Source organism: Vanessa cardui, chromosome 26 (assembly GCF_905220365.1).
Source record: "Vanessa cardui chromosome 26, ilVanCard2.1, whole genome shotgun sequence".
Lineage (NCBI taxonomy): Eukaryota > Metazoa > Arthropoda > Insecta > Lepidoptera > Nymphalidae > Vanessa > Vanessa cardui.
The window spans coordinates 9,020,057-9,041,813 of record NC_061148.1 but is presented as its reverse complement, the minus strand read 5'-3'; the positions used below and the strand labels follow the sequence as shown (position 1 = coordinate 9,041,813).

General features: G+C 32.7%; 1 protein-coding gene across 2 annotated transcripts in view; it reads right to left on the bottom strand.

Annotated features, from left to right (window-relative positions):
• Positions 1 to 21,757, bottom strand: part of LOC124540855 (thyroid receptor-interacting protein 11-like) — a 60,019-nt gene that overhangs the window by 31,091 nt on the left and 7,171 nt on the right. Inside the window, exon 2 of one of the 2 annotated variants that reach the window (XM_047118618.1) lies at positions 16,484 to 16,537. In XM_047118618.1, coding sequence (XP_046974574.1) covers positions 16,484 to 16,537 — 54 coding nt within the window. Of the gene's footprint in view, positions 1 to 10,352; positions 10,508 to 16,483; positions 16,538 to 21,757 lie in introns of those variants that run through there. The other variant, XM_047118619.1, reaches the window with a different exon arrangement.

Genomic DNA, 21,757 nt, shown 5'->3' with positions numbered 1-21,757 from the left:
CGAACGATGAATAATTTTTAGGTCAAGATATTTCGCAAAACTTTTTCGTAACAGCATAAACAATAATAAAACGATTTGCAAACGAGTGAAAATGTTGAAAAATCGATAAAAATTTCAAATCATCTTGGTCAATGTATCGACAAACAGTTTTAAATTTGTAATGGACACATTTAAATTGTAACGTTATTTTAACTAGGTAATCTATTACCATATAATACGGGTCAGAACGGTGTTTTCTTGATCCCTGAACTAAACGATTGCTAATTTTATATTATTAACTGTTTAAATTACATTTTATTATGTGTAACTATTTAAGGTCCTAAAGGAGAATTTGGTAAAGAAAGATTTTGGTATATGTTGAGATGGGCTTATTTAGCCTGGCCTGTGATTGGCACGATTTATGCCAGCGATGCTTTGATGACCCACAGTATAGGATAGGACGTCACTTATAGTCAGTGAGTAGCAAGTTATTAAGGTATAATTAGAACTCGTAGTGATCAAATTTTACTCGGTAGTAGGGCTTTGTGAAAGCTCATCTGGGTAGGTATCACCCACTCATCAGATATTCTACCACCAAACAACAGTACTTGGTATTGTTGTGTTCCGGTTTGAAGGGTGAGTGAAGAAATGGTGACCACTTACCATCAAGTAGCCCATATGCTCGTTCGCCAACCAATAGCATAAAAATCAAATTATCTCTGAAACATCAATGCAGAATGTCCAGAGGCAGCAATTGCATATGCATTTTGTGTTTTTTTTTGTCATAATCATTAAAAAACTCGCATTGTATCATCCATTATCTCTACTATATCTCTATTATACATGCGATTGTAACTCTATCTGTTGCCTCTTGACACTTAAGCCGCTGAACCGATTTAGATCAGATTTGGCGTGGAGATAGATATTTGTTATCATAAAAATCATTGCTTCTATCATCATTGATTGTGGGAAAATAGTGGGGAATAAATCAATATGTGTAAGGGAGAAATGGGGGTTGAATGTTTGTGTATTATTAAATTTTATACATATCGCGCAGGTTACATTTGAACGCTAACAGACAAGATCTCAAAAAAATACAAAGCACATATGATAGCATTACATTTTATCAAGATTTATATGTTTTATATGACAAACATACCCTACTTTCGAATAAAAAAAAATCTAAATAAATTCTTCTAAACATCATAATAATATTAAGATCCGAAAATAAAAATGTAACATTTTTACAATCGTAGGCAGAACTGATTCTATTTACTAAATTCCCTAAAACAGCAAAAAATGTGTGAGAAATAGACAGACACACAACACCGTAATGTTAGCTGTGCGATACACGCAGCCTGCGCCAATGTTACGGGAATAGCGACTCTATTACCTAATAAATAGAGGCTATGTATTGTAAACGCTGCTATTTGTACAATATAAAGATGCCGCTTTCCCAGAATTTGTTTGTTGATCCCTTCGTCGACAACTATGCGATTGAAAATGGCTCACCATTCGTAGACGTTTCCGATAACTTATCTTCATATTTATATTTTATACTTAAAGCATTTCCATGTATGGGTATTATTATACGCACTATACATGCTCAATTATTTACACGTGTGTTAAAATTGCACACTCACCTAATTTTTCTAAGGCCGCGGTTTCTCTCGCGTTGGTCATCATATGTTCTAAAAAAGTAGCCTATGTCCTTTCTTGGAGTTTAAGTATGCTACACACAAAATTTCATCAAATTCGATTCATTGTTTATGTCTTGAAAGAGTGACGGACAGACAAACAGTTACTTTCACATTTATAATATTAATATAGAAGTATAGATTAGGCGGACGGTCAAAAGAGTCATCTTATGGTAAGTCGTTATCGTATACCCATTATCAACGTAAAAAAAATAGCCATTCTTTATTACACTTAGATCACGTTAGTCGTTTGCAAAGCCTATCCATTAGAAACGCAAATTTAAAAAAAAATCATTGAGTCATCAATACACCACTCGAAAACCAAGACGTCATGTCCCTTGTGACCAGAATATGTAATAGATCTTCCGTTTCTTAAATGTATATAAAAGTAAGCTATAATTATATACTAAGTTTATCAGATATAGTATCTATACTAAGTATACTTACAAAGTTACAACAGCTTATATCAGTAACATCTTTATCAATCTAAAAATTCATCAATAACAATACAAATAATAATCTTTTAATATTTCATTATCTATGCATCATGGTATGTTTTAATTCATGGTAGGGCTTTGTACAAGCCCGTCTGTGTAGCTACGACCCACTAAGGCAAAGAAACAATACTTAGGATTGATGTGTTCCGGTTTTAATGATAAAAAATCCAGTGAAACTACAAGCACAAGAGACATAACATCTTAGTACCCAATATTGATGGTATGCTATAAACTTCTTACATTTGGAGTGGTGACCACTTATCATTACTAGAAGACTTTGTACCACTGTGGTGAAGCATTACAATGGCTTCTGAAAATCTAGTTTTTATTTATACCTAATGTTCAAAAAATGCCAAGTCCTATTCTACATTTAAAACGGCCAGAACCTATATACACAGTGACGAACCAAACGTTAGCGCGATTCAGACAATTCAATCTGAGTTGTTTATACGTCGCGAAAAAAGCTTACAGATATAAATTTCACATTTGTGTTAATTAGGATTATATTTATTATTATCTACGTAAGATTAGTAAGTTAGTTACAATATAAGTAAGGCAGAGGTACATCTACATATTGGCAACCCAATGTTTATCGATTAAGGGTAGTAACTGATAACAACTGAGTGGATTTTGCTGGAGAGTTCACCAATAAAAAAATACTAAATAAAAAACATTATATAATACTATTAACAAAACAAAATTACTTTTATAACAAATTTATTGGAAGGACATAAAATAATAAACATTAACAACAAAATACTTCATTCAATTTCTGGTTTTCTAATAATATTACAAAACAGTAAAACAATGATACGCCTGACCGTATTTCGCGCCACCTCCCGCCAGTCCCGCCAAAAAGAGAAAGAATTTTAAAAGACATCTGTCAGCTTGACGCGTGGCGTTCGGAAAGTCACACTAATTCTCCTTATAATACTATATACGCATAGAATACTAATATATTTACAAATTAACTTAAAATATTACATTGACGATTGAAGACCTCTTTTTTATATCACTTTTTCAATCAAAAATTTCTTGCTCAGTCTCTAGACTATTTTTGTACTAAATTTCATTTAAATCGTTCCAATAGTTTTGGCGAGACCGAAAGAACGAGAAAGATGCTTTCGCATTTATAGTATTACGTATGGATAAAATAGTAGTACTAAGGATTATATTATTAAGAATATCGTGTAAAAATTTCAATGGTCGTCATAATGTTTTAATATGTCCACAGTTTTTATACGTATGGCACTTAAAAGTTATCTACCCCTCAAGTGAAACGTGACGGCGATAATGTATCGAGTGACAAAAACAATATGGTTTATGCAAATGGCGGCCGTATTGGCGGGAAATTACATTGATAGTAACGCATTTTCGAGTTACATTATTAAACTATTATTAACTGACAATAATATTTTTATTACCATTTAATATATACATTTGAAATGTATTAAGATAACCTAGCAAAAACATAATTTTGAATTAATGGGCGCCATTTTGTCGCCAACTTCAATCTTGTAGTACTAAATGAGCATTTCTTATATTGACACGTCGATTTGCTTTCTCGGGTTGAACTGATGTGAAAATCTATAGCGTCGAATAGCGTTGAATGGCGCGATAGGCAGCTGCTTCTATTGGTTGTTTAAATAGGCAGTAATCGGTTTTACGAATTTTACCGATGTTGATGACATCTAACTTGTGTCTTACTATACGTATCTCAAAAATGACTCTCGATTAAGTTCAAATTTTAACATATTTCCCATTTTATATGTCACTGGTTGTATCGCCCGCGCTATAAGGGATTGGGGAATCAAATTATTTTCATTGGTTTTGCCGTGAAAGAGCGACAGACAGACAAACAGACAGACAGAGTTAATAAACCATTATAATATCAAAATCAAAATAAACTTTATTCAAGTGGGCTTTTACGAGCACTTTTGAATCGTCATTTAACACTTAAGTGAAGCTACCACCGGTTCGGAAAGTAGATTCTACCGAGAAGAACTGGCAAGAAACTCAGTAGTTACTCTTTTTCAACATTTAAAAAAATACAGTCATGTTTGTTAATACAATTATTTAAATTAATTTATCCTGCCTGGAAGTCAACAGGTATTATAGAATAATTATTCGAGCTGAGCGGAGATTTGTCGCCTATGTGTACTATTTAGTTGTTCTAAATAAATAATTGCGTGTTACGTTAATTAAAAAAAAGCAACGACACGACCCTAGCGCCATCTATTGTCAAACTTTCATGGATCCACCAACTGTTAAAAGTTTCAATAATCACACATAATACGAACAAACATTTTTTTATAATTTACAAGTATATTACACATATATAATAGAAGGTTCGTCGAATTGAAGAGGGCGTGTTCATAATCTAAAGAGTTTTATCAATTGTTACTTAGAATCAAACCGAAATGGCGTACTATCATTAAAACATTAAAACCATGTATTTACTTGGTAATACTTTTGAAATCTTTCTCCTTGATACGAGATATTTACAGACTGTTTTTGTATTCTTATATTCGAATTAGTTTCAGGTTTATCTTTTAAGTAAGAGTCGATATGGCCCAGTGGTTAGAACGCGTGCATCTTAACCGATGATTGCGGGTTCAAACCCAGGCAAGCACCGCTGATTCATGTGCTTAATTTGTCTTTATAATTCATCTCGTGCTCAGCAGTGAAGGAAAAATATCGTGAGGAAACCTGCATGTGACAAATTTCATAGAAATTCTGCCACATGTGTATTCCACCAACCCGCATTGGAACACAGTAGTGGAATATGTTCCAAACCTTCTCCTCAAAGGGAGAAGAGGCCTTTAGCCCAGCAGTGGGAATTTACAGGCTGTTGTTGTTGTTGTTATCTTTTAAGTATATCTGGTTGACAGATTGACCTGTATCTAAGTGATTAAAATAATTTAAGACGTTGGCACTTTTGCATCAACAATTCCTTAAAAAAGTAATTTACCGCCAAACATAAAACTAAGGATTGTTACATTTTTTTGTGCCTGGAACAACATAGGTCAACTTTCTCTTGTTATCTAGCCCACAAGTATGGTATACGTTACCAGTTTTTTCATTAAGTTGCACAAATTTACCACAAGCAATGTTTATTCTTTGTTAATTCACCAAAATTTGAATTCTAATCTAATAATCTATATACGTCAAAATTAAGACAAAAAACCATCTTTTGTAAATAAATATCAACTGGGAAGTAAAGATTATTTTTAGTCAAAAAATTAAGAATATTTTATTTCATATATTAAAATTGAGCAATTACTAATACAATACAAAAGAAACTGTACTGTTCCTTTGAACATCATACAAGATGATAATTAACAAAAAAACATATGTACTTAACTTTACATTTATACCGACAAAATTATCAGAAATTATAGTGCATACGCCCTGACAGATAAGGCACAGATAAGAAAATAACGGTCATAGTTTCCCGCCTTTTATACTGTCACCTTATCTATGGTAAGGTGTAAACGCTCTATGCTCTATTTGCTTTTTTCTAATTACACTCGGAATTCGTGAAGCGTGAGCTCAAAGTGATAATGAGTCGAAATACATTTTAAAGACGAGGTCGTCGCGTCAGTCTTGCGATAAATAGTTTTTGAATCGTTAATTACTTACACTGAATATGCATGAAGGTTTCACTTGAATTATTGTTAAGGCATTGTCGAAGTTACTTTAAAATATTACAAGCATACGAACCGAATAATAAGCGATATCGTTTCAATACCGGTTCTTCAAAAAGTGGTTAAAAGCGATTAGGTCGAAACTGAACGCCTAGTTTTTGATACCATGAGGTAATAAAAAAAATGTTTCCATAAAAATTATCTTCGTCGAGCATAGCAACAGCCTTTAATAGTGACATACGCTGTTATAGGCCTTAGTGCGGACATAATAAAGAATAAATCGCCGTGCTAGCTTTCGTTTGATCAGCTTTATAGACTGGTATAATAATACACCTGTTACAACACGAACGTGTAATCGTGTGATATTCATTTTCTACAAGAAAAAATATATTTATTATTGACACAGTACATTTCTGTACACATAGTGCGAGCGCGTCTTTCGGCATTTCTTATGCGACCTATTTTGTAGACAGTACTTTCCGACAACAACCATAGAATAATAATCATATACATATATCTATAATCCAAAAGGTTAGTGGTAGTTTGATGATGATTAAATGTATTGCACTTTTATAACTTAGAAAAATAAAATATTTTTTAAACATAATAATATTATAGCTATTATACAAACATTACATACTTCACGTATCTTTGTTTCATTTTATGACTCATAATAAATATTTTTATTATTATTTATGGTTGAAAAAAATAATTCTATAAATTTTCAATCATGATTTTCATTATTTTTATACAGACACTTAAAGAATGTCTAAAAGGTTTATTATAATAAATAATGTTTGACCTCAAATGACGTTTAAATTGGCGCGAAAAAATCCGCCATCTTTCCGTGCATAGACAATTAAAACATGTCCTCTTTTTTTCAATCGTATCTAGACAATGGACTTGCGTGCTGTGAGGTTGTTTAGGAGTATAATTTTATAAGTACCTGCCGATCGCGATTATAATTGAAATTACGAGTTTTACCTCATTCAATGCCAAGTATGATTTGCTGTCTATTTGATTATAATATATTGTGATGCCAGTTCTATTGTGAACACTGTACAGGATTAATAATATTGCCATCTCTTTCTTTTTCTTTGCTCTAAAACATTGGTTATGATTTTAGTTCTGTCATTTCATTTAGTATTTTTGCCATTAATAAATACCTAATTATGATTTATTAGTCTAGTATGTCATGAATATAAAACATATTAAAAATTATACATAATATGTCGTATATCTTTTAAACAATCGTTCTTGGACCAACTCCACGTAGTACGTTTCGTGCGTATATGAGTACGTACGGGAAGATGTCCCATAGAGATAGTTTAAAATATGTAGCATCTAATTTCCTCTCAAAAATTACATACATAATACGTAACACATATTAAGTACTTAAACAATAGTATCCAACATAGTATATTGATATACCTCCAATGTCAATCGGAATTCTCCATCCTCATTATTAAGAGAGTTATATGACAGAAGAAGAAGAAGCTCTTATGAGCAATACAAAAGATTGATTTACAAATTAAATTAAGACATGATCGCTGTTTTGATATTAAGTGCAAGTAAAGTTCCATGTGATTAATTTGTGTTAAGGCGCTGTTAAGGCGCTGCAAGAAACATTGTGAGAAAACCTGCAAGTGACTAATTTCAAAGAAATTTTGCCATTTGTAGATCCAACAACCCACACTGTAGTAAAGTGGTGGAAATAGCTCTATACCTAAGAGGAAGAGGAAATTTAAGCCCATTAAGACATTATGTCTTATTATAGATAAAATTAAACATATAAATATAACAAATTCGGAATGTGAATCTTCCCTAAGAACCAAACCTTTTTCATATATACTTAATAATAACAGACTTTACGATAAATAATCTCCTTATTGAAAAAAAGTATCTATACTAAAAATCGTTAACTAAAAAAACACACCCAAAACAACAAAGTCTAAAAAGTTTTTAATTTGGCATATTATATTTTTTTTTTCATTATCATCCAAACGGCAACTTTTTATGAATTTTGGTAGTACGAAGTTGGCAACAAGCAAATGCTAGACATAACATCATAGTGCCTACAGGATAAAACCACGACCTAGGGATTTCATACACCCTGTGTACAAATATCTGTATATCTATAATACGTGCATCTTTCACGTGTCTTTCTTTACAGATAATTTTAAGTATAGCTTGAAAAACTATAAAAACGACTTCGTGCAGACCTCGAAATCACCATTAATTTTATTGGATATTTTATCGTTCCAGCGTGATTTGCGTAGTAAGTAGTAAGTAGTAATTATAATTGGACCACGAACATGTCTGACCAATCTCTGATGGGCTCACGGATGTGTTCTATGGAAGATGATCTCCGTAAAAATGACGGTAGCGATGAGACTACCTATTTTTGATGACATCTCTTAAGATAGGTTAACGAAGAGCATTTTATGTTTAATTTGACACACGAAAGTAATTGTTACAACGCTCCTAGACATACGTTGGCTGAACTAATATTGTCTATCTCTTAAAATTTTTGCTCGTCGAGTATTTCTAAAACTTCTCTAAATGAAAGTTGCGATCGTTAATCGTAAGTCAGGAAAATATTATTAAAATACAAAAAAAAAAATAAAAAACAAAGGACAGTAAATGCAAATACTTTGTTTTCTCAAAACGGATAAAACTATTATATAATTTAAGCTCAAAGCATGGGAGAGATACAAGCTAGTCTGTCTAGATAGACTCCATATTTATCAAATAGTCTATCGCCAAGCTTAGTATTGTAGTGCCCCGGTTTGAAAGGCGAGTAAGTCAATATAGACTCATAACATCATAGTTCTCTCTTAGTGGCCTATTGACAATGTATTCATGGCTCATAGAAGCATTGGTAACAATTTGTCATTAGGGGACCCATATGTGCCGTCAACTTATACCATAAAAAATGATATATTATAAATGTCTATCCCATCCATATCTACTATAGCTATGTCTTCAGCTGTATTTTTATTTATACTTCAAAGAATTTCATACTAATTCTTTAAACTAATTTGGACACTTCAAACATCAAACTGGTTACATTAAACCTCACTGACATCACGCTGTGTACTTGTCAATGTTACCAGGAACGATCTAAACTCGTATGTGTTACATTTTGATCTTTTTGTTGCGATTAATTTAAATACGTTATTTACGTCAATCGCTGCAAGATATTGTTACTATGTTAATAATGTTTTAAACTTTATAAAATATAATTTCTTAGTATAATTCAGAGTTAAGATTGCTCAGTACTTAGAACAGGTGATTTCATTCTGAAGATTTTGGGCTCAAGCCCAGCCTACACAGAATTTTCATGTGTTTAATTCATTAATTTAATATTTCGTAAAACACTTCGTACAAGTTTAATGGAATAAGCTCCACTTCCCAAAATGAAAGCAGAGGGATCAATATTTTAATAAATTAACCGAATCATTAATTTTAAAAATCTTATAATCTTTGCTTTTTATGAATTTTTTTTTCACCACGAAACATCCCTTAAAAATTTAGGGCTGTCTCATATTATTACTTAATTAATAATTACTGCAATCCCTATTTTGTCCTTAATAAAGATTTTCTTTACCCCGTTTTGATATAATACGTATAAATTTACACCCAAATGAAGACCCTGTAGCACTCCTCCAAGAAAATAAAGGGTACACAATATGTATTGTAAATAAACGGGTAAGTTAATACAACAATGCAATATTTACTTACAGCTATCGCTCCTTGACCTGATTGTACAGTCTACCTCACAAGACTCAAAGCTATAACTAATCACTACTCGTCTGAACGCCTTTTAAAATTCTACCCTTTTATATTTGTATATATAATAATATTTTCTTGCAGTTGAACTCTAAAAATATTTCAAGTAAATTTCATCCTAATACCAATATATATAAGATCAATTTTACTTTATTTTAATAGTTTGAACCGACGTTTCTTTTATTTTAAATTTTAGTCAAGATGATATTTTTAATATAATTTTTTTGTCTTTTAAATAATACTTCCTGATTCCACCGCGGTAATGATTTATGACCCTGAGATCTGTAAGTTAATATTACTTCGCATAAAATTATCTCGAGGAAGGAATTATTTAGCAGCACTAAGGTATAACCTTGCTATTATAAAAAATATATATTTTTTCAATAGATTTTTTTATAACATACATAATTTAAAATTACGTGATTTACGATTTGAAATGAATCATTATTGTGTTATCGCAACAGAAACGCCTCTTTATAGCGAACTGTATAACAGTTATCGGGGTATGTATCACTTTTATAACACAAACCTCACGCCGGTTAACAAGCAAGCTCGTTGCAGAGGAAGTGCCAAAAGTGATGTCATGTACGTTCAAACAACGTGACTCAAGTTAAGAAAATAAGTGAAAAATAAATAACTCGAAACAGTCATAACCTGTGCAACCGCGCACCATCGCTAATCAAAGACAAACACACGCTAAAAAAAATGAACATAAAAGGCAAACAAATAGTATAACTCACCAAAATTTGAGTGCGGATATCCTACCCGCAAACATAAATCGATAACCTTATTTGAACTAGCCGACACGGTTACTGAAACTGGAAATAATACGAAGACTCTACGACGGCCGTAACTGTAGACGTCCGTTCACGATGACGTCTACAACGTAACTGAGTGTTGAGGCGGCGCCTGCGCAACGCGAGCTACACGCCTCCACCCACACAACGACTAATATACGTGTGCGCGTGTGACAAAACCTTCATGAAAATGCAATACATACGACTAACAAAGCTGCGATATTATCACCTGTCAAAGTTCAAAATCGCATCCTGGATTCTCGACTAATCAATAAACGAATTTACATTTATAGGGTCTGTGATATAAAAAAATCGACGACGTTGAATAAATTATACGAATTAATTCTTAAACGTTCAAATTTAGAAATTATATTTTCTTTTGTACTACGTTAGACAATTTATTATACAAACAATTTGATGTTTTAAAATTAGCTTAAATTTATATTTTTATATTTAATCGCGAAATATATGAAATATAGAGAACAATATATAACCACAAAGTTTGTGTTGCTGCACAGTATGGATATTTCGGTAATATTTTAATCTTGCACAGGTTTTTAGTGAACAGATTTCACACATATAAAACAGAATGCAACGAATCAAAAGCATATTATATATTACAATATAATATACAATTCGCCATTTTGTATAATTTAAATATGACGTTCTAATGTTCGGATTTTTACTATCATATTTACTACTCCTATCAATATTTTTTTAAATTTGAAATTGGCAGACAAGGATGGGATATTGGCCCCTTCGCTGGTATAACACAATAATACTTGGCGGTTCATACCTATCCCGACAAACTTGCTCTAAGCTGCCACTATTTAAGTTAAATAGTCTGTATATTATCGTATAATAAAATTGGATTGTCCGTTTGTAATATCAAAATAACTGCTTTTCAATAAATGTATATATTTAAACGCGGTACATATAGCAAAATAACATTTTTTACTATTTTTGTCTGTCTGTCCGGATGGACCTATTTTGATGGACCTTTCGCTGGCTGATAGCTGATGTAATAACGAGTAACTTAGGTTACTCTTTATTTAAGAATTAGTATATATAAAATAATAATAAAATCAAAAATCAATCTAAACACCGTCCAGGACACCTGGGGATCCTTCACGCATGCCACCATTCCACCATCACGTCGGCTACCAAAGACTTAGGCAGATATTTTTAACTTTGCCGTTTCGTAAATTCAAATCGTAAAAAATACGTTGGTAAAAAAGGCATATTATTCGATACAAGATTTTGTATATGATAAAAAAGCGTGGAATTAATACCTGTTGACTTCCAAGCAGGATATATTAATTTAAATAATTGTATTAACTAACATGACTTTGTATTTTTTAAATGTTGAAAAAGAGTAACTACTGAGTTACTTTCCGAACCGGCGGTAACTTCACTCAATTGTTAAATGACGATTCAAAAGTGCTTTTAAAAGCCCACTTGAATAAAGTTTATTTTGATTTGATTTGATTTAATATCACAAAAGCTGCCTAATACACATTTAATAAGTTATAGTAAAATCTGAACAATAACTTTATTTGTTAAATTCGAAGTTGGGAATCGCGGGTACTAGTACTTTAGTACCTATTTATAGTATTCATAAAGTCTTGTGTATTCGGTTAACTTAATAATACAACATCAAAAACAGTAATGGAAGAAAGACAGATTCCTTGTGATGTCAGTAAATGTCCCAATATTAAGGCCTCAAAAGGCCTGGGGAGCAAATTTTTTATACCACCACGTTCCTTTAATGCATGTTAGTGGATGCACATACGACTGAATTTTACTGAAATTGAAGACATGGAGGTATCATTGCGATATTCATTTTCAGCATTCGAATTTCAAACACAAATTAAGCACATGAAAATTAAGTGGTGTATTCGAATATGCCCATTCTAACCACTGGGCCATCTCGACTCTCGATAATAACAACACAACTTTATTTCCAAGGATAGTAGGGTAGCTGGCTGTTATATATATTATGAATCTACATTACAAATGATATTATTTCAAGTAAAATACGTAAACATACGTGACAATCAAATGTCAAAGCTTTGAAGTAATCTACAAAAACATTTATTGTTATTTCAATCGTGTACAGTCAGCTACAAAAATGTTTACGTTTTAATTGAAACAGAACAGTTACATCAAAGCGTTTAAATACTCAAATACAGAAGGGGAAGTCACTCCGAAATATCAATGGATAATAAGTTCTAATATAAAAACAATAAGCGTCATTTCGTAAACATACAATTTTGTCGCTTAAGCTTTTCTTTCTCGCCGATTACATAAATATAGTTTATTTATTAAAATAAATCAACACGTACAACCACCTACGGCTCACTAGTTCATTCAAACAACGCTTGCACACAATGCAACCGATTTCCATACAAAAAATATTCAACCCTTCGCTTAACCTTTGCACGAACTGAATTTATATAATTGTGATTATAGAAACATTATAATGTATACAGAAATGTTTCAACTAAGTCACATGACTGGGGTCAAGCTCATAACCCTCGATACAAATGCGTAAAAGAGTAAAGATTGAAGCGAGGCACAATATTTAACACCGAAAAGATATATCATGAACTGTTATTAATAGGCCAACATTACATATAATATAAGATTTTAAATTTATTACTAAAGATATTAACCATGTTTTTTATTTTTGTCTCGTGAACAATACATTCGTAGATAATGTCGAAATATCGAGCTCCACCGAACGAAAATAAAAAACATGGTAAATAATAAATGACAATTAATAACTTCAGTAATTACATATAATGTTGAAAAAGAGTAACTACTAAGTTTCTTGCCGGTTCTTTTCGGTAGAATCTACTTTCCGAACCGGTGGTAGCTTCACTTAATTGTAAAATGGCGATTCAAAAGTGCTTGTTAAAGCCTACTTGAATAAAGTTTATTTTGATTTGATTACTCTGATCGAAATGCCAAAGTACTTGTCTTATGGAAAATCAGAAGTAACGACGACACAAACACTCAGACCCGAGAAAACATAGACTTTTCTAAATCGACTTGATCGGAAATCAAACCCGAGAGACGCCTACCTCGGGGTAGCGTACCTATGGAAACCTCTCTCGTCATAGTCTCTTCCCGCTGCCTGTGTACGCTTAAAACTACACAACGCATTTTTATGCGTTTATCTAAGCATACATAGGGACAGACAGCGGTAAGCAACTTCGTTTTATACTATGTAATGATTATAATGATAATAATTATTGTTAAATCACTGAATACACATAATCATGCTTTACGTTTATTTGGGGCTTTGTGTAAGCCCGTCTAGATTACCAGCCAGTTAACATATATTCTACTATTGACTATTTCTGTATTCTGGTTTGAAGGGTGAGTAAGCCAGCGTAACTACAGGCATGACTGACATAACACTGTAGTTCCCAAGGTTGGTTCCACATTGGCGAAGAAAGCAATGTTTATTGTTAATATATCTTTCAGCGCCAATGTCTATGGGCAATGGTACTTACCAACTTGGCAATAAGGCAAACTGCTTATATATCATAAAAAAATATCCCTAATGATTCGACTACCTGACACTTAGTTAACATTATCTATACTTGATTATCTTATTTGAAATTACTTTTTCAAAACGTTCGGACAATATTAATAATCATTAAACGTTACAAATTAAAAGCTACCTTATAACGATGTAAACAATGACTACATTTCAACAAAAATGTACATATGGTACTTTCAGTAGTTTCATCGAAAATACAGCTAATAATATTTATGTATTAAATAAAACAAAATGACATACCTCCGCCGCTAGTCAGGACCACCGAACAAAGCTCAAACGGCGTTATCAATCGCATTTATACCCTGTTATCGGACACCCCGCTGGAGATCGATCAATAACTTTATCTCCTTTTGTTCAACCGACCGAAAGTGGAATACATTTATCGCTATATACTTTATAACTAATACTAACTGCACCTGCGGTTTTAACCGTACAATATTTACGAAAACAATATATCTATAGCTCGCAAATCGTAACCCGCCAATGTAGAGCCCCAAGGGATAAATAAAAAAAAGTAATCTATGTTTTTTTATTACGTGGTGGTAGGGCTTTGTGCAAGCCCGTCAAATAACAGTCGATGTAAGGAATATTTAATATTTCTTACAGCGTCATTGCTTATGGGTTGTGGTGACCACTTACCATCAGATGGCCCATATGCTCGTTCGCCAACCTATAACATAAAAAGAAGTTTTTCCTTGACTCGTACGAAATTTCACCTAAATCAATTCAGTGGTCTAAGCGTCAAGAGGTAACGCATTTATAATATTATTATACATATTCGTTGTTTTCGTTAATTATAGAGAGTCACCATTTATTTAAGAGTCACGTGATTCAGGCAGGCAAATGCAACACGGTCGGAAAGAGTTTAGGCGCTGGATTAACGACTTTACGTGCTTTCTTCAGTACTCGCAGTACAGTTACACTACAGTCAGACATAAGTCTAGCCAGTAAAAACGAAATAGAGACGCTATGCTCTTTTTTTAACTTCACCCAAGTACTTCCATTGCACATGGTATGGCGGTTTACAATTTTCATATTTACTAAATATCCGCAGATCTATTTCTTCATTTCATATGGTATTATATGAAATATACACACAATTATATCCATACAAGCTGCTCTCAATTAGACCTCTACATCATATCACATGTATAAACATTTAAAATCAAAAAACGACAACAAAACTTTCACATAACATTTGACCTTAGATAATCAAAACTCTACCGAAAACCTTTTAAATTATGCTAAACTGGGTCCCTTTAGTCCATTTCCTGAGTATTATGGAAATGTTATTACGCATATTGTTCGTAACGTTTCCTTAACAAGGTATTATTTGGTGTTTAAGACCATTAATATTAATCGTTTCCTCTTCATCGGGGTATATAATTACAGGTACTACCCGGGACTGTTGTTAACTTGTTATAAATACTGTTTTTTGTCTCTTTCTCGAACTACTTGGTGATCGTGTATTGTGTAATTTGGTGACATGACTTTTGTGCACTAAAAAGTAATACATATTGTATTCCTGTTTGATGGTTGTATGAGCCAGTATATTTACAGGCAAAAGGATTATTCCATTATTACAGTTATTTATTACGGGATTTATACGGGATGTCTTTCTTTCTGTTTAGACATTCATAGATAATGTCGAAATATCGAGCTCCACAAAATTAAAATTAAAAATCATGGCAAATATCCCGTTTTAAATAACTGTAATAATGAAGATAACCATGTCAATTAAAATCATATATGGGATATATCATGTTAGTTCGCAAGGTTGATAACACGTTGGCAATGTACGACATGGTTAATATTGCTTACAGTGACCACTAACCATCAGGTTTTTTGTCAGTCTGCCTATCTATTTCAAATAAAAATCTCGTCTCGACTACTACAGTAAAGAATTATAAGATCGTAAATATATAATTTTTTAATGTATTCAGGTAATTCTTTTGAACTGCATTGAAACTGGAGTTAGGTTTGGGTTTCATCATAGGACAATTACTGTAAATAACAACATTGTAAATCTGTTTATTTGAAAAGAGCAACTATGCGAGTTTCTTGCCATTTTTTCTCGCTAGAAGCTGCTTTCCGAAACGGTGGTAGTATTTAATTGTTGACGATTCAAAAACGCTTCGAATTGATTCGATTTGAAAGGGTATATCTACAATGTTTTGTATTTTTGATTTCGCCTTATGACTGATTTTTACGATTCTTCACTGAGACAATCTATCTATCTTTATATATGCCACTAGCTACCCGGCCTGGATTCATACAGGTTTAATAAGGGTATGTAAATATTATATTAAAAAAAAAGAATACTTTTACTTTCGGCTACAAAAGTTATTGATAAAAAAACCGCATCAAAATCTGTTGCGTATTAAGAACCTAATAGCTGCGAAAAGCGACTTTGACATATACAATGTAGAGATATAAAATAATCCATTTATTTTATATCTCTATCAATCTTATAATACTTAATACAGATATATTTCTTTCTTACCTCATGTTGCAGTGTTGCCTGTAACTCCTCTGTTAATTTCTTCAGTGTTGCATTCTGAAAAAATAAAGCTTTATTAATTGAAATTTTCGTTACAGTTATAATTCATACTTAGGTGGGGCTTTGTGCTAGCCCATCTGGGTAGGCACTACCCACTCATCAGATATTTAACCACCAAGCAATAGTCTATATATAAATTAATAATAAAGTTACAGATTATTCATATAATTTATCGCTTAGCTGTATAATATGTACAGCACAGTGAACGAATAAATTAATGTATGTATTTACGATTACAAAAATACTACTCGTGTAGACTTTTACGAGCACCTTTGAACCGTCTTTTCACAGAGCAGTATTAAACGTATGCGTTGAAGTTCAGAATGCATTTTCTACCGCCATCTTGCCGTATGAATGCAAATTTTTTAACAGCAGAGACTATTGGTATTGATAGATTCTGTACATCTAATCACTAGATCCTCAATCCCTAATATGTACAACACTAGTAATCGTTGTGTCGTTATGTGTTAGGCAAAAAATAATAAGCATGTCCATTCTAGGAGTTTCAACTTTGCTTCATACCAAATTTAATCAAATTCGGTTCAGCGGTTTAGTCGTGAAAGAGCAAAAGACAAACTGACTAACAGAGTTACTTTGAAATTTATAATATTAATATAGAATATAAATTTGTACGATCGTAAAAAAAGTTTGCTAAATAAAAATAATCAAAGAAAATGACGCATTTTGTTCCAAATATAAGAAATTTGATAATTAAACTTTATATATATATTTTTATGTCATGTTATATATGTTACAGATACGTAGTTAAAACATCTGAAACAATACGAGTATCTCTCTGTACCCTTAGATTGCCTACAGTGCGATTCTGGACGAATTCATTTACTATCACACTCGTGGATTCAACACTACTTATAAGCGAACTTAATACTTGTATTGTATAAATTTATTAATTAATAATATCAAAACTGCATATCACATTTCGACACGATCTGACTACGAGTGAGTTGTGAGTTTCTTATAGAATACATCTAATGATCGAAATTTCATATTATCATTAAACCGCATATTTGTACTGCTCTTTAAAGATTGCATATTTTTGTAACCAGCGCGAAATTGGTAAAACTTTATCTATAGCATATAAACCACCACCCTCATATTAGAACCGCATCCCGCCCCCCTGTTCAGCGATTTAAGGGTGAAGTTGTAACAGACAAAGTTACTTTCGCATTTACAATATTAGTATGTATGTGTGTGAATTATATAACTGACATGCTCGTAAACGTATGGATCGATTTCGATTAATAATAGGCTATTTGACAATGCGAAAAATAAATTGTGAATTATTGTAATCAGTGTATATTATGAGTTTAAAAATGGTTATTTACTAAGGAAACTTGAAAATAATACTTAATTTATTCAAAAATCAATATATAAAAATGCATTTTTTCATACGTTTGTCACGTGACACAAAACGCTCCTGATTGGCCGGGCTTATGATGAAGTCACTTTCTTGTAAACTTTGCTTTTCTACTATATGTACCACAGATTAAAATACAGCAAAGAGACGTCACCGACCCCATTGCAGCGCCATCTTGTCCAAGTAGCGTTTTCGCGCATTATTTAAATATGGAATTTTTAATATGATATTTTTCGGCAAATATGTACTATATATAAGAAATAAAAAACCAACATTTACTGGGTTCCTTAACCTCTTCTAAATAATATAAAATGGATTTTAAAACCAGTCAAATAGCCTATTTTGTATGTTAGTGAGTGGCTCTTTAGAGGGTTCAGATTGGATATATTAGGTCCGGGAAGTTTGAAAAATTACTATTTTACAAGAAGGTATTGGGACTGTCATTTTGTTAACGACATTACACTGTACTTTGTATTAAAAGTTTCAAATAAATTCTTCTACTGTTCAAAGGAAAACGACCTTTTATATACTCGACTTATAAATACCTACATTATACATATAATAACATGTTTATATTTAGGTATATATATAATTATGTCTAATTGTGTATTATGTACAATAACACAGTTCTTGGCGGTAGGGCTTTGTGTAAGCCCTACCAAATCTAGGTACATAACAACTTATCATATAATTACTACCGCTAAATATTTATATTTAGTATTTGGATTTGAATAATCATTCATTGTAACTACAGGCACAAGGGAACGTCTTCGAAGTTTTTAAGTACAAAAGAATATTTAATAATTATCTGTGCATAAAAAACTACACAGATAAAACAAATACTAGTTTAGTTTTAAAAATGTATATTGTATCTATGGTTACAATTACAAGTCCCTTTCACGTTGAGGAAATCGATATAGTGTCGATAATAATAGGTATTGAGAGCACAGGAAAAGCGTCATCGAACATTTATGTACATATAATTAGGGCTGTCATAGTGTTTGTTCATTCTTTTTAAATCACCATTACAATATCTGCAAAGGAGTAAGGCTAACTGGCTTATTAAATATAACTTTTAATTTTAAATTTTCCGAAAATGCCTTGGACACTACTTTTAAATAACTATTCTAATTGGACCATTAGACAACTGTATCTTATATACCTAGATTTTAAATAGACAAAAATAACTCAATGAAGATACAAAGTACGCTAATAAGTATATCTAAATTTTAAATATAATATATGTTTTTAAGTTTTTGATATGCAATAATATGTTTACAAACATAGACAAAAGAAAAATTCTTTCTAAATCTACATGATGAATTATGAAATATCTATATACATACTACATAAAAAATATTTATAATAATATTTCTTATTAAACAAACACACTCATGACAACCCTACCGTACAAACTAGCGAACAAAAAAACAAACGCACAACCACTTACCATGCGAATAAATTCCACTCTGACCTATTGGCAGTTCGCATTTAAATCGTTTCCAAATTTAAAATTTAAAACGGCCCTCACGTCTGTGCTTTGTCCTTTTTTTCGGTATATATCAATGACATCGTATTTTTCATTACATTCATTTAAAACTATATAATAATTTTTATATATTATTACTTGGTGGTACATATTCTAACGCTAAACATATGCTTCAGGGGTGAGTGAACCAGTGTAACTACAGGCACAAGGAACATAACCTTAGTAATGGTTAAAATTTTCTAAGGGCATCGGTACCGTAGAGCCGAGATGGCCCAGTGGTTAGAACGCGTGCATCTTAACCGATGATTGCGGGTTCAAACCCAGGGAAGCGTCACTGAATATTCATGTGATTAATTTGTGTTTATAATTCATCTCGTGTTCGGCGGTGAAGGAAAAGGTTTCTGCCACATGTGTATTACACTAACTAGCAATGGAACTGTGTGGTGGAATATGTTCCAAACCTTCTCCTCAAAGAGAGATGAGGTCTTATCCCAGCAGTGGGAAATATACAGACTGTTTTGTTTGTTTGTGTCGATGGTAGATGCATTATACATATTTACTAATAATCATAAATTATTATTATACACACTTTAAAATAACGGACCTATTAAATTCAATTTTATAAACATCTTATGTAACACCACAGTCATATTTGTTTAAAAAAAAAAATCCTTCGTTGACTAATTGCAACCATTATCTGCATTTGTCAATGTGACGTTAGCGATGTCAGGTAGCTAGAAAATGGCGCCAAAATTATTTAGCATAAACATTCGATTTACATTGAATGTGGGCCGTGGGATTAGAATCACAGATTTTTATCTATTTCGATTGACAAATTGTATTTTCTAGGGATGAGGGCATTGTCCTATATTGAAAACAATGACTCTATGTCATATATTAACAACAAGAGCAAAAGAAATATTGCATAATGGTCGCCATTTTAGATTTGAGATACTTAAATTGATTTATTTTTAAATAAATTTGCAAAAAATGTTTCGAACGATTTTTTTTTATAGATTGTTTATATTTTTAGGAAATTTATTTTAAAATAAATCAAATCTTGATTAATAACTAATTTATTATAAGAAATACATAATACGTGTGTTAACCTACGTAACCTACGTAATACGTATGTATATAATAATAATAATAATAATAATAATAATCATTTATTTCAGACCATAATTTACATAGATCCATATAGTGTTAGTAAAAATAAATTAATTAATCTTAATACCTAAATTGGTTAGTAAGTTCACAAAAGCAATTTTACTTAATTATTTATGTATGACATTTTTTTTAAAACTAATTTTAAACTATTCTACTGGACTACGTGAAGTCGTATCCAGTGAGCTAGTATTGGTGAGTCCCAGCGGTCCGACAATGCACGCAAGATGGTGTTGGGACTGTCCCGTACTCGTCGAAGTAAGGACGCGCAGCGTTTGCGCATGATGGAAGCAAAACCATCTGTGTGAGCCTCTGCAAACATGGCAGATTAGTATATACGTATATATGTATATAGTATATACGTATATTTGTATATAGTATATACGAAGCCGCCAAAGATCTGAAAGAACAACTTACACGCCGATTTGGCGAAAAAACTAAATCAAGGGTACGAACTATGGCATCCGTGCTAGTAAACGGGTTCAACGAGAGCACAAAGTGCAACCGACTGACGGTCGACGAAGCCCTCATGGACCACTTCGGAGCCATAGTAATGGCGGCACAGCTGTCTGGAGCTAGTGAGGTGGTCCTTATCGGAGACATCAACCAGTTGCCTTATATCGACAGAGAAAATCTGTTCGAAATGAGGTACTGCCGGCCAAGCCTGACAACAAAAATCACCCGCGAGTTATCCTGTACGCACCGAAACCCCCTGGACGTCGCATACGCCATTAGTGAGGTTTACCGTACCATCTACTCTGCTATCTGGTCTATCTGGTCCATACGCAGGAGGAAAAGAAACTCCTGATGGACCAGGGATATGGAAAAGGAGAAGGATCAGGCGTCATGACCATCCACGAATCTCAGGGACAGACCTACGGCGACGTTATCATAGTCCAGTCGAAAAATGTGAGGCTCCGTATTCACGAAAGTGTTCCTCACGCAGTTGTGGCAATTACTAGACACACTAACACCTGTGTCTACTACACGGACGATGGTGACGACGCTATCGGCAGATTCATCGGCCGAGCGGCGGATGCTTCAGAAAGGACCATCCTAGAGCACAGCCTCAAGACATCTATACATAAACGCGACATCGGAGTCGCCGAGGCCGTGCTCTCTCTGATCAAACGCGGACCAGGACCTGCTGGATTGTAGTAATCCGAACACATATACTGCTATA